The sequence below is a fragment of the Schistocerca piceifrons genome, chromosome 9 (genome assembly GCF_021461385.2).
Source record: "Schistocerca piceifrons isolate TAMUIC-IGC-003096 chromosome 9, iqSchPice1.1, whole genome shotgun sequence".
NCBI lineage: Eukaryota > Metazoa > Arthropoda > Insecta > Orthoptera > Acrididae > Schistocerca > Schistocerca piceifrons.
In genome coordinates this window covers 17,821,469-17,836,171 of record NC_060146.1, presented here as the reverse complement: position 1 = coordinate 17,836,171, position 14,703 = coordinate 17,821,469, and the positions used below count along the sequence as shown (strand labels likewise).

At 40.4% G+C, this 14,703-nt stretch overlaps 1 protein-coding gene across 5 annotated transcripts in view; it reads right to left on the bottom strand.

Annotated features, from left to right (window-relative positions):
* Window positions 1–14,703, bottom strand: part of LOC124716954 (replication protein A 70 kDa DNA-binding subunit-like) — a 174,410-nt gene that overhangs the window by 87,696 nt on the left and 72,011 nt on the right. For all 5 annotated transcript variants that reach the window (XM_047243543.1, XM_047243546.1, XM_047243548.1 and 2 more), the window contains exon 8: window positions 1,753–1,865. In XM_047243543.1, the coding sequence (XP_047099499.1) occupies window positions 1,753–1,865 (113 nt within the window). The remainder of the gene's footprint in view (window positions 1–1,752; window positions 1,866–14,703) is intronic.

Below are 14,703 nucleotides of genomic sequence, written 5' to 3'. Positions count from 1 at the left end.
GGTTTCTTTTCTCCTCAAGAATATGAATTTGCACCCCCTCCCCTCCCCTCCCCCCCCCCCCCCCCCGTCCCCTCCCAGTCACAATTGTCGTCTGGGTCAGATACCTCGGTTTGCCACCCCCCACCCCTCCCCCCATAGAACCAGGCCTGCTGTACATGCATGAATCTGGCAGCTTGGGCACGGCAGTATATTTTTTCCCGGTAGCATCTAGCTGCTTGCTGCGACTACTTACACAGCCAAAGCCACATTTCTGTAGCCAGAAAGGGGAGAAGCTACAACTCATACGCCACTCAACTTCGCATGCACATGAACCCGCTCGTAACTGCTAAAATGATTCTAATATAAACAATTGTGACATCATGCTCATTGGAGGCAATTTGTTGGTATGAAGCATTGCATTGTCCTCCTAAAGCCTTTGACACATTTTATAGTTGGTAAATGCTTGTGTGAGCACTGTGTTTTGTTGTTGTATATGGCACATGCCTTTGCAATTTATGTTTTATTTTCATATTTCTTCTCGTTCACGTTTCACTGTTGCAATATTATTCTGCAGTAGCGTGATACAGTAACATCCTTTGTTAGAGTATCGATTCTTACCAGTCAAAATTACAAAAATTTAACTGAAAACTAAGACAACGAAAAATTCCTGGAATTCTAAAAAATTCCCGGTTTTTTCTGGTTTCCTCCCGGATGAAAAAATTCCTGGGTTTTTCCCGGATCTCCCGGTTGTCCCGGGTTGTGTACACCCTGAGTACTGAATGCTGAGATTGGTAGTGATTAGAAAAAATGACTCGATCTGCACTTCTGAACTCTAATGAAACTTACCCTAAAGAAGACACGTCAAGTTACTGGGATACAGCAACTTCACTTGTCTTCTTTGCAGTAAGTTTCAGCAGACTTCAGAAGTGCAGATCGATGCTAAGTAGCAATCTGTCTTTTCCTACACCGTTGATATTCCTACTTGGAGTTTCCATTGTTTGAATTCTGTTGAAAGGTGTTCCTGTCAAGCCACTGTGCCGACAGTTCTCTTGCAATTAAAGGTTGATAGATACTATTAGGTTGGCAGTAACAGGGGGGACAGCAGTAGCACCACAAATTATTCTGTCTAGTGACCAATAACAGTGATGCAGATCTGGAGAGCAGGCAAACATATTAATGCAAAAGTGTGTGCAATTTACCATAGTGAACAAACAAAATTTGACGGAATTAGAGAAGGTTGTAAACAGTAGATAAATTTCTTCTGAGAATGTAAAAGTGATTTTGTACCATATTTATTTAAGAAATTTTTTTGGACAAGTTCAATAGGAGAGTAGTGCCCAATTAAATGAAAATTTTCTTATTCCATAATATCATAAAAGTGTGATTAATGTTGCTCGGCACAAAATGTGAGTGTCTTATCTTTAACACATTTTTCCATCATGCATTTATAAATGATTTAAAGAACTAGTTTAGCTGTAAGGATATTCAACCTTTTTGGGAGAGAGTACATAAATAACATTCACAGTACAGAAGTAGCTCTTAACAGCATGTGTGACATAAAATTTGAGGTAGTCTGTATTAAGACAAAACTACACCTCACAAAGTTTAACAAAAGTGAATACTAGTGAAACAAAGAGCTGAAAATCTGACAAGTCCAGCAACAAAACAGTCACATACAAAACTCAAATGGTACAGACTAACAGAAAATAATTAGTATTGCAGTTAAGCATGACACAACGAGCACTTATTAACTTGTTATAGAAGCTTCTTTACCGTGGTGTTGCTCTGGTCAACAATGGTAACCTCACGTTTCTTCTCTCGCTCATTTCTTTTTTTCACTATAACATCCTCAACACTGCTGATATCCTTTACTACACCAATGACATCTGCATATAGAGAAACAAAACAAAAGAAATTAACAATGGCTCGTTGTACAATAATCAGATTAATTTTTTTATCAAGTAGCACACAAAATAAAGTTATAAAGGACAAGTTCAGCTCTTATGACCTTATAAGGCTGTCACCAGCCAACTGTTGTAAACATGGGAATTCATCAATCATCAGTCGCCTCTTACTACAGGTAGTTACGCACGAGTCATCTCGGCAAGCAGACAGACTGGGGCAGCCTAATAATATCCTAGCCTATACCAGCAGACAACATGTCAAGTTATGACTGTGGCCTATGCTGAGATTGCAGAAATCTACATACATCGTGCGCACACAAAAAAAAGGCAGAACAAGAACATTGCACCAAATTTTGTTTTAAGCTTGGCAATTCTAAAGTTGAAACAAGCCACATGATTCAACAAAGGAATAAAAAGGAGTAGCGGTAGAACCGCTTCAAAGATGGCCATTCATTGGTGAAGGGAAAAAAACCACGTTCATGTAGACCCTGGACATTTGCACACGAAGTCGATACTGATCACGTATGGACCTTGGTGATGCACGATACCCAAATCATGAAAAGAGAACTTGCTCATGAGGTTAAAAGTAGTTTTGACTCCATTCATTCCATTTTAACAGAACACTTGGACTTAGCAAAATTTGTGCCAAAGCTGCTAACAACTGAGCAGAAGCAACTTCCTTTTGAGATTGCAGGCAGCCTGCTGGATACTGTGAACAGTAACCCCAACTTCCTTAACACAGTGCTCACTAGTGGTGAGTCCTAGGTTTATGTGTATGACTCCATCCAGTCATTGCAATGGAAGCACTCTTCACCCCAGAGGCCCAGAAATGTGAGACATGTCTGCAGCAAAGTGACAGGCGTATTGTCCTCCTTTCCTTAACTCCTATGGTGTGATCTATCACTACCCTGTAATGTCAATAAGGAGTACAATCTACAGGTTCTGCACCACCTTCAAAAAGCAGTGAGATGCAAATGGCCGGACTTGTCGGCAGCGAGCAGTTGACGATTTACCACAATAAGGCACCCATTCTCGAAGAATTCACAGATTTTTGGCCAAACATAACACTAATATGGTTTTTTAGACTCCTTATTATCCTGACCTCCCCCCCACCCCCCTCCCCCAATGAACTATGGACCTTGCCGTTGGTGGGGAGGCTTGCGTGCCTCAGCGATACAGATAGCCGTACCGTAGGTGCAACCACAACGGAGGAGTATCTGTTGAGAGACCAGACAAACGTGTGGTTCCTGAAGAGGGGCAGCAGCCTTTTCAGTAGTTGCAGGGGCAACAGTCTGGATGATTGACTAATCTGGCCATGTAACACTAACCAAAACAGCCTTGCTGTGCTGGTACTGCAAACGGTTGAAAGCAAAGGGGAACTACAGCCGTAATTTTCCCGAAGGCATGCAGCTTTACTGTATGGTTAATGATGATGGCGTCTTCTTGGGTAAAATATTCCGGAGGTAAAATAGACCCCCACTCGGATCTCCGGGCGGGGACTACTCAAGAGGACGTCGTTATCAGGAGAAAGAAAACTGGCATTCTACGGATCAGAGCATGGAATGTCAGATCCCTTAATCGGGCAGGTAGGTTAGAAAACTTAAAAAGGGAAATGGATAGGTTAAAGTTAGATATAGTGGAAATTAGTGAAGTTCGGTGGCAGGAGGAAGAAGACTTTTGGTCAGGTGAATACAGGGTTATAAATACAAAGTCAAATAGGGGTAATGCAGGAGTAGGTTTAATATTGAATAAAAAAATTGGAATGCAGGTAAGCTACTACAAACAGCATAGTGAACGCATTATTGTGGCCAAGATAGACACGAAGCCCACGCCTACTACAGTAGTAAAGTTTATATGCCAACTAGCTCTGCAGATGACGAAGAAATTGAAGAAATGTATGATGAAATAAAAGAAATTATTCAGATAGTGAAGGGAGACGAAAATTTAATAGTCATGGGTGACTGGAATTCGGTAGTAGGAAAAGGGAGAGAAGGAAACGTAGTAGGTGAATATGGATTGGGGGTAAGAAATGAAAGAGGAAGTCACCTGGTAGAATTTTGCACAGAGCACAACTTAATCATAGCTAACACTTGGTTCAAGAATCATAAAAGAAGGTTGTATACATGGAAGAAGCCTGGAGATACTGACAGATTTCAGATAGATTATATAATGGTAAGACAGAGATTTAGGAACCAGGTTCTAAATTGTAAGACATTTCCAGGGGCAGATGTGGACTGTGACCACAATCTATTGGTTATGAACTGTAGATTAAAACTGAAGAAACTGCAAAAAAGTGGGAATTTAAGGAGATGGGATCTGGATAAACTGACTAAACCAGAGGTTGTACAGAGTTTCAGGGAGAGCATAAGGGAACAATTGGCAGGAATGGAGGAAAGAAATACAGTAGAAGAAGAATGGGTAGCTTTGAGGGATGAAGTAGTGAAGGCAGCAGAGGATCAAGTAGGTAAAAAGACGAGGGCTAGTAGAAATCCTTGAGTAACACAAAAAATATTGAATTTAATTGATGAAAGGAGAAAATATAAAAATGCAGTAAATGAAGCAGGCAAAACGGAATACAAATGCCTCAAAAATGAGATCGCCAGGAAGTGCAAAATGGCTAAGCAGGGATGGCTAGAGGACAGATGTAAGGATGTAGAGGCTATCTCACTAGGGGTAAGATAGATACTGCCTACAGGAAAATTAAAGAGACCTTTGGAGATAAGAGAACGACTTGTATGAATATCAAGAGCTCAGATGGAAACCCAGTTCTAAGCAAAGAAGGGAAAGCAGAAAAGTGGAAGGAGTATATAGAGGGTCTATACAAGGGCAATGTACTTGAGGACAATATTATGGAAATGGAAGAGGATTTAGATGAAGATGAAATGGGAGATATGATACTGCATGAAGAGTTTGACAGAGCACTGAAAGACCTGAGTCGAAACAAGGCCCCCGGGAGAAGACAACATTCCATTAGAACTACTGACGGCCTTGGGAGAGCCAGTCCTGACAAAACTCTACCATCTGGTGAGCAAGATGTATGAGACAGGTGAAATACCCTCAGACTTCAAAAAGAATATAATAATTCCAATCCCAAAGAAAGCAGGCGTTGACAGATGTGAAAATTACCGAACTATCAGTTTAATAAGTCACGGCTGCAAAATACTAACGTGAATTCTTTACAGACAAATGGAAAAACTAGTAGAAGCCGACCTCGGGGAAGATCAGTTTGGAATCTGTAGAAATATTGAAACACGTGAGGCAATACTGACCCTACGACTTATCTTAGAAGCTAGATTAAGGAAAGGCAAACCTACATTTCTAGCATTAGTAGACTTAGAGAAAGCTTTTGACAATGTTGACTGGAATACTCTCTTTCAAATTCTGAAGGTGGCAGGGGTAAAATATAGGGAGCGAAAGGCTATTTACAATTTGTATAGAAACAAAATGGCAGTTACAAGAGTCGAGGGGCATGAAAGGGGAGCAGTGGTTGGAAAGGGAGTGAGACAGGATTGTAGCCTCTCCCCGATGTTATTCAGTTTGTATATTGAGCAAGCAGTGAAGGAAACAAGAGAAAAATTCGGAGTAGGTATTAAAATCCATGGAGAAGAAATAAAAACTTTGAGGTTCGCCGATGACATTGTAATTCTGTCAGAGACAGCAAAGGACTTGGAAGAGCAGTTGAATGGAATGGATAGTGTCTTGAAAGGAGGATATAAGATGAACATCAACAAAAGCAAAATGAGGTTAATGGAATGCAGCCGAATGAAGTCGGGTGATGCTGATGGAATTAGATTAGGAAATGAGACACTTAAAGTAGTAAAGGAGTTTTGCTATTTGGGGAGCAAAATAACTGATGATGGTCGAAGTAGAGAGGATATAAAATGTAGACTGGCAATGGGAAGGAAAGCGTTTCTGAAGAAGAGAAATTTGTTAACATTGAGTATTGATTTAAGTGTCAGGAAGTCGTTTCTTCAAGTATTTGTATGGAGTGTAGCCATGTATGGAAGTGAAACACGGACAATAAATAGTTTGGACAAGAAGAGAATAGAAGCTTTCGAAATGTGGTGCTACAGAAGAATGCTGAAGATTAGATGGGTAGATCACACAACTAATGAGGAGGTATTGAATAGAATTGGGGAGAAGAGAAGTTTGTGGCACAACTTGACTAGAAGAAGGGACCGGTTGATAGGACATGTTCTGAGGCATCAAGGGATCACAAATTTAGCATTGGAGGGCAGTGTGGACGGTAAAAATCGTAGAGGGTGACCAAGAGATGAATAACTAAGCTGATTCAGAGGGATGTAGGTTGCAGTAGGTACTGGGAGATGAAGAAGCTTGCACAGGATAGAGTAGCATGGAGAGCTGCATCAAACCAGTCTCAGGACTGAAGACCACAACAACATTATCCTGACATGGCACCGAGTGACCTCTGGCTTTTCCACAAACTGAAAAAGATTCTGAAAGCAATCAGATTTCAGAACAGGGAAGACAGTGCACACAATTTGACAGAGTAGCTGCGTACCACGGCAAATGAGGCTTTACGGCGATGCTTCCCCACAGAGGCAGCAGTGTTGGGAAAGGTGTGTAGAAGTTGATTGAACAAGATTTGTGTCAAACAACTGTATCTAACCAAAGCCTGATTCTACAAGTAAAAGCCTGATCCTTTTCTAGAAGACTTCATAGATAATCGAGTAATTATACATTTCACCATTAAGACACGTATAACTAAAATGTGGTGGAACTTACAAAAAAAATTCGGAGAGCGACGCTGAAAAGTGTGCTTAAGGATCCTCAATATAAGTGGACAATTATGTTTAATTGTATTCAAGGCTGAGTGTTGGAGAACGTGTGGTTGGCTGCTGCTGGTCACTCAGGGAGTTGGCAGTTATATCGGTTAGTGTTAAGCTCTGGTGCTTGTTTTTGAGTGATTAATTGGCTGTACAGGGTTTATACATTTAACATTGTACAGCAGCTCACGATTTGCTATGAGCTGATACGTGAACATTGTTATGAGTTTTAAGCTATGAGCAGCATTTAAACTACGAATTATTTGTGCTGCTATTTGCGATGAACTCTGGTGATAGCACACGTGGATTGTAAGACAGTGGGGAGAAATATTGTTTTGTGAACTAACTGTTGGGCTTTGGTGAAACTGAGGCACTATGGGATTTTGTGTTCACATATCAGTTAAATAAATAATTGCTTAAGTGAATCCACTAGGGTGCATTCATATATACACTTTAATTGGAGTGGTTATATTTTGTACGTTTATTTAACACTTTGTATTTACTCACTGACTGATTACCATTACGGCCACTGACTGCTGTGAATGGAAAATGATTTAATTTACAAATAATTTTTTTTGTGTTGGCTAACATCAGTGAACCTCCTCAATTAACTGTACAATTATTATTTGAATTCATTAACTTTCATGACTTGACACTGTTTCAACTGCATGATCACTTGTGAAACCCGTTGTATTAGAATAGCAGTGGGACAAGTATGTAAGAGTTTCAATCCACACTTATGATGCAGATGCACAACACACAAACTCTGAAAAACCACATGAGAGACAGAGAGGAGATGAAAACGAAATAAAAGGGAGAAAAGATGTACAAAAACTGTGGCTCAGAGAAACTTATTCTTTCCTTATTTCTACATTTATATTATCTCCCCTCCCCCAAACACAAACACAAAAGAATGAAGAAAGGAAGGAGGGAAAGAAAGAAAGGAAGGAAGTGGTAAAAACCATTATATTTAAGTCAACATTTGGCGTCTGCTGCATCAGAAATGAAGTGTTATTTCAAAGTTCATTTCTCAGCTGCTCTGATTAAAATTAGTTTCTGTTAGCATTTCAACAAGTTGATCGATAGGGGCTGCCAGCCAATAGTCGGTCTTTCACGAGCACCACATGCTAGCTGTGTTGCCCATTCTGTACGGACGTGCAGAGCTCTGTCTAGTGTGGCCGACTGCAAGTCGGCAACACTACCTACCGCCACTACTATCTGTCAAGTAACAGAGATATTTTAATAGGAATATGACAGCTTTATTGTCTATCAATTTTGCATTAAGCCAACTGCCACGAAAACTAGCAGAATAAAGTATAGAAGAGCTATTAATCTGTAGCAAAACTTAAATCACTAAAAATGATCAAATCTATATGGGAGTTAAAAAACAATATCCACATATAATATGGATTTGTGTTACATAACTAATTTTTAAAAGCTGATACACAAATTACAAATATCACACAATATATTCTATAAGTTAGTACATAAGTTAAGGAAAACAGCCTAAGAGGTAAGTATGAAACCTTGCCTTGTGCATAGTATGTCTAGTACACCCATATATACGTAGTATTATGACAGCATTTCTTAGCAAAATCAATACACTACATGACAGGTACAGCTCAAAACAATGCCCTCAGCAGATGTACTGTCCACTAGCCAGCACGTGTCTACACTGTAGATGCACTTAACTCAAACAAATACCAAAGCATCGTTTATGAGGAGCAACAATAACCTACTGAGGTGTGCCCAGTGCCGAAGAAAACTATGCAGAGGCAAAGCATTTCGTTACATATTTTTGTATCACAAAGACCATTTTTAGTTTTAAACACACTATTGTATTTTATAACTCCCAATTAATTTTGTATAATGTAGGACGTACACTAACTTCCGACGAGTAAGTAACAGGAACTTGAAATATAGTGAGATATAATAGCTACAATTCCACTCATAAAGTGTTCTTTTGTGTTATATATTATACAGGGTGTACGCAAAGTCCGGGAAGACTTTCAATTATTTATTGCACGAGAAATAAACATTGTACAGATGTCATACATACTGCATTTCAAAATGTTCCACATTCACTTCACGCACGCTGGGACGTCCGCTTCTCTTTGCCGGGCACAAGCAACGAGTCGTAACGAATTTGTTGTGCCAGCAGTAAATGGCCTTCCTTGTTGGCGGCTTCTTAGCGTACTCGGTTCTAAACATCCAATGAACAGCACTATCACACTTGTTTTTGTTGAACTTGACACACAGAGAGCTCGCTCCTCATCTGAACTCACCACGTCTGCGACTAGCGCCAACTATTGGCAAATTACCAAACTACGCTATAGCGGTATACGTGAAAAATACTTTCAGGGTTTCTCTTCAAAATGACTTGTATGATATGTGTACAATGTTTGGTTCTTGTGCAATAAATAATTGAATGTGTTCCCGGACTTTATGTACAATCTGGATATGTAATGCAGACAACCAGAGTACATAAAATTACTCAATTCCTATCCACACTGCATTTCAAAAAACATTACTCAATGTATAGTTTTCACACCACTGATGGTGACACTATATTTAGTTTTTGAGTAAGCATTTTATTTAATGAAATATTGACTAAAACTGTTTACTACTAAAAATTAAAACCAACTATTAATTAAATTTTTTAATATTTACATATCTTAACTGAAAGCACTCATTCTCCATTTTGTAATGAGCTTCTTTTTCTTTCTTTATTTTTTTTATTTTTTGTTGTTTTCAAAAACTGTGTGTTTAAAAAGTTATATTTATTCAAAATAATTCTATTCCAGAATGTTTCAATCTTAAAAGTGAACTCGGCAAAATTCTACACCTATTATTCTGTAGGCCAGATTTTTTCTGATTACAAAAATGTGTAATTTTCCTAAAGTAGTAAGTTAGCTAATTTTAAAACATAGAAATCAGAAAACTTTATTTTCCAGAAAATTTTTGGCATTCTTTGGGAATCCCAGTATACAGCAAAACTTTCACTTTATACAGTAGTGCTATATTTTTTTTTATTACACAGCTTATAATTAATCAAAACAACCATACTGCCTCCCTCCCTCATTTTATGTAAGCATCTAAAATGTAATAGATTTGTATTTTAAACAATGGAAACATCAACAATATTAGGAAAACAACACATTGCTACTTGCCCTAAAGATGACCCATTTGAGTTCCAGACAGGCACAAGAAAAAGACTGTTACACATTATAGCTTTCAGGCGAAGCCTTCTTTAGCAGAGAAAAACACACACACACACACACACACACACACACACACACACACAAACACACACAAGAAAGCACATCTCAGGCACACACGACCATTATCACCGGCAGCTCCAACCAAAATGCGACTGTCAAGTTAATAGCAAACTGGAGTGTGGCAGGGAAGTCAGAGGGATAGCAGGGCATGGGAGGTGGGAGAGAAGAATGCTGTTTGGTGGGGCATGCAGGGGCTAGAGAGTGCGAGGTGCAATGTCGGGAGGTGGGGTGAGGGGGAGGGTAAAGAGGCAATAAAAGGTCAAGAGCAAGGAATGGGAAAGGGCAGATGGATTTGTTGCCACAGGGCAGCACACAAAGGGGTCGAGAGAATGTGAATGGGAGGAAGTGTAGGATGACGGGATGGAAACTGTTGGGCAGAGGGTGTTGGGAAAGTATGTTATTTTAGGCTGATCCAGCTGTATCCTCCCCTTTAGCACCAGCTTTCGAACAGCACAAACAGGAGATACCCTTACAACACATTCTCCACACCAAAAATTATCCTGGGCTCAACCTAAGGTAACCTACTGACTCCACACCCTCCACCCAATAGTTTCCACTCCCTCGTGCTATCACATCCTCCCTTTCCATATTCCCTCAGCCTCTTGTGTGCCATTCTCTGCCAATTTACATTCTCTCCCCCTGTTTGTGTGCCGCCCCCTGGCAATGTCCTTTCCCATTCCTTGCTCCTCTCCTCTTCCCTCCCCCCACCTCCTCACCCTTCACCTGGCAGTCTCTAGCCCCTGCATGCCTCACCAGACTGCGCTCTTCTCTCCCCCCACCCTTGCGCTCCTATCCCACCCCTTGGCCTGCTCCGCTCCAGATTGCTATTCACATGACAGTCGCATTCCAGCTTCTGCTGCCGCTGGTAGCTGTCGTGTGCGTGTGAGGTGTGGCTGCTTGTTTGAATATGCCTGTGTATTCTTTGCTGAAGAATTTACTGGCAAAAAGCTATAATGTGCAAATCTTAATGCTGTGCCTGTGTGAGACTGAACAGCTCATTTTTTCCTAACATTGTAGGTAGATTTTTATTTCAAAATTTTTCAATTCCTTTTCTATGCACATCTTTATATAGCTGTTGTGTACAAAATTGGTCAGAGGTGAGTATTCAAAAACTAAGTTATTTAGTAGTTAGTCTACATCTGTCGGTAATGTTCACTACCAGTCAGTGAGAAACTATGTCGTTCAGTTTTCGTAGACACAATCAAAATGTTCATTATTTTTGTTATTACTTGTAAAATTTTGTTACACCAGTCACAGATAACGTGAAGCACTGATATGTGATACATTAACTCTCAAAATTACTAAATAGAAGCTGATCATCATATGCAAATGAACTAGACAACTAAACTCACATTAAGCCATTATTTACTTTTGTAATAACCTGCTAACCAGATGACGAGCTTTTGAGAATGTTTTAGTTTCAAATTTAAAGTCAGATAACAAATGACAAAATAAATATTTTTTTATGATATAATTACAAATTAACAATTTTCCCCGTTTTTTCCTTTACTTGTACTATGATACCTTTCTTCTTGTCACATTTCATGATTCTATGTCCTACAAGTTTTGTTTTCACGTGTATGAAAATATGTGACAAACGGTCATACCTTCTGAGTGCAATGACTTAGAAGCTAATGTTTATTCTAGAACCAAGGGACCACAGACCTTCGTACGTGATGTAAATTTCAACTTCAATACATCTACCCGTTCCTGAGAAGAAGGGTCCTCGGAAGATGGAGAGACGACAGACAGATAACAAATGAAATGCGGTATTATTAAATTAACAATTTTCACATCTTTTACTTTGGTTGTAGTGTGAAACCTCACTTCTCGGCAAATTGCACTGAAACTGGCAGTGTGATAAAATCATTCCATAAATTTATGATTGCTGGACATCTATCTTCTGCAAGTTATTTATGAGTTACATTAGCATCTACTGATACGGATGTGTAGAAGCTAGTGGAGGCCAGTGTTTTGAGCTGTTCCAACTAAAAAATGCTAGATTACATTATAAGTACATAACAACTCACTATGCAGTTGTGGCACCCGGTTGTCTACATGCACATAAAGACTGAGAATGTTGGTAAGCTTTCAAATGAATCCTTCTTCCAAGCTGACATAATTCGCGTACACCATGCACGGCTATATTGTTCCAGCCAACTTCATTGCCTGGAACTGTAGCTCAACTGCAGTGTGGGCCTATACCATAGAGAGTGGGCGACTGGAGACGGGGCAAAAAAGGGAAGACGTTGTTACAACGTAGGTGGCTTACGATGGAGAAGTTTCTCTGAACTGCATAAAAAGGTGTTGCCACCTCCACAGCCGTATTCCGCTGCGCACCCAATCTACAAAATGCAGTCCACCTCGTGACAAACCTACTCTGATCGCTTCCTCACACTGGCTGTACCCTGTGTGAGACCTGTTTTGAGCACCTGTGAAGCACAATATATTCCAGTCTCCCCCCCCCTCCCCCTCCCTCCCTCACATGCCACATGTAGATCCTACCTTATCACAGGCAAAGCCATATCATACACTAATTCTGCAGTAACTTCTTCACAGCCTTTTATATGGGCCTGACTGCTAACCAGCTGATCAAAATCAAACTGTGGCCAAGAGCAAAGCTGACCTCTCAGTGGAGAGGTTTGCTGAGCACAACATTCTCTACTTCAACAGCTGCTTCACAATCTGGAGCATCAGAATCCCTGCCCACCGACAGCAGCTTTTCTGAATTACACAGTATTGGCCTTCTTGCACTACACAGGCAGGAACTGTCCTTACAACACTCCTTCGATCATGCAATCCTGCTGGCCTCAATCTCTGGTAGCCCCTGTTCCACAACCACCTCCACTACATACCCACGCAGTTCTACACTCAACCTCTTGTCCAGAGTCACCATCTTTTTATGTTGTATACCCTCTCCCAGTCCATTCCCCCACGCCAGTCTGCTCCACCTGCTGCTGTTCCTGTCTGTGCCACGATGATCTCTCCAGCACCATATTTCTGTCCCACACAATTACTGTTTCTAGCTCTCAACCATCAGCAAACCTTTCTTCTAATCCTCTCTCCTACTCCCCATCTGTACCTTCCTCTCCACCAATTTCACTCCATAGAACCACTCATCCCCAGCCAAAATCCAAGGCCGGTACTTGAGATACGTCATTCATGAACTAATGGGTCCAAAGGAACGGTTCACAAAGATGAATGGAAGGAGTGAGGATTTAATTCTAAGAAACGGTCTTTCATTGTTCACTTCAGTCACGGCTTCCCACTTACAGTTCCCGGGAACAGGAAACGGTCAGTCTCATTCCCACAATGGCACGTCGGCTGGTCTCGCTCCAGCCTCGGTCCCGTTCACGTCTGTCTCAGTCTCAGCCTCCCTCGGCTGCACTCGTCCTTTTACGTGTGGCCACTCACAGTTCCACTGCCTACTGCTCCTAGTCGGTATCAAGTTGTTTGTTTCGTTTGCTGCGCATGCCGATTCTAGATCTGTTTCAAACATTTTTTGAACTCTGGGCTTCTGGTTCTTTTCGCATTCTATTCAGTGTCCACGACCGGCGATTAAAATCTATTTTATAATTATGAAAATCACATAAAAATTTCACGGTATGTAATACATACATCTTTTCAGGTAACAAAAGCACATATCAGCTTACTTCACTACCTTGATAAACAGCAGAAGATATACTTATGGAGAGGCAAGTTTTTTTTGTTATTACACATGCAAAGGAAGTTGGCATGGCACACATGAATGGCCACTTTTTTTGATCCACGGTAAAACAGCATGTTCATTGCTATGGAAGGCAGATTGACTTACAACTGCATGAAGCCCATACTCCATAAACGAGTGTTTGGTGTTACATTTTGTAAAGAGAACATCTTTTACAATATTACTCAAGTGGCACAGTGCGGCGCAGGAAAAATTGGCCCCGAGTACTAGACTGCTCATTGTCGTTCACCAATCGTCATCCATCGTTTCGAAATAGTTGTTTGCATTAGCTTATTTGTTATTCCTTTATTGCCTAATTATTACATGTTTATCCAGTCTGCTCATAGTGGCCAACAAATAGTGTGTAACAGGTGAGTAGTCCGTACTCAGGACCGGTTTTCATTTTCCACCTTATACTGTTTCACTGCAATCAGCCCCGTAATGCTACAGTTGGCGAACGAGAGGTTTTGCAAAATCACAAATATTACTTCTACAACTGTGTGAACATTTTGTAATGAATAAAAACTCTGTACTCCAGGGGGGAGGCGCCTTTCATCCTTCAGTCACCCATGCTAATAATTTTCAATTTTTCATAGGAACCATACACTGTGCACAAACGAAATGTGAACAAGTAAAAATGGACGGTTCCCAAAAAAGAGCTATCACCAGTGAAATAGTTCCCAAGGATGAACGAGTCTGCCCGTCTCTAGCTGGTACATTGTCGCTGGCTGGGGCAATGATGGCATGTTCACTTGCTCTTTGACCTCTGAAAAAGGATTAATTTGAACGCCTCAACCATACAGTGAATTGTTACCTTCCTTCTACCTACATTTCCGTAAGTATCATGTACATGTGTATCAAACATATTATTCACAAGGTAATATAGTTCCATCCCTCCTAATGTTAATGTGTTTTTTCATAAAGTGTTGCAGTATATTATAGAACAAACACATACGTATACATCACATTGTGTGAAGTTTTTAGTCAATGACCTGTATAAATATTGCTGGATCATTTATATATGAAAAAATCCATACCAGACAGAT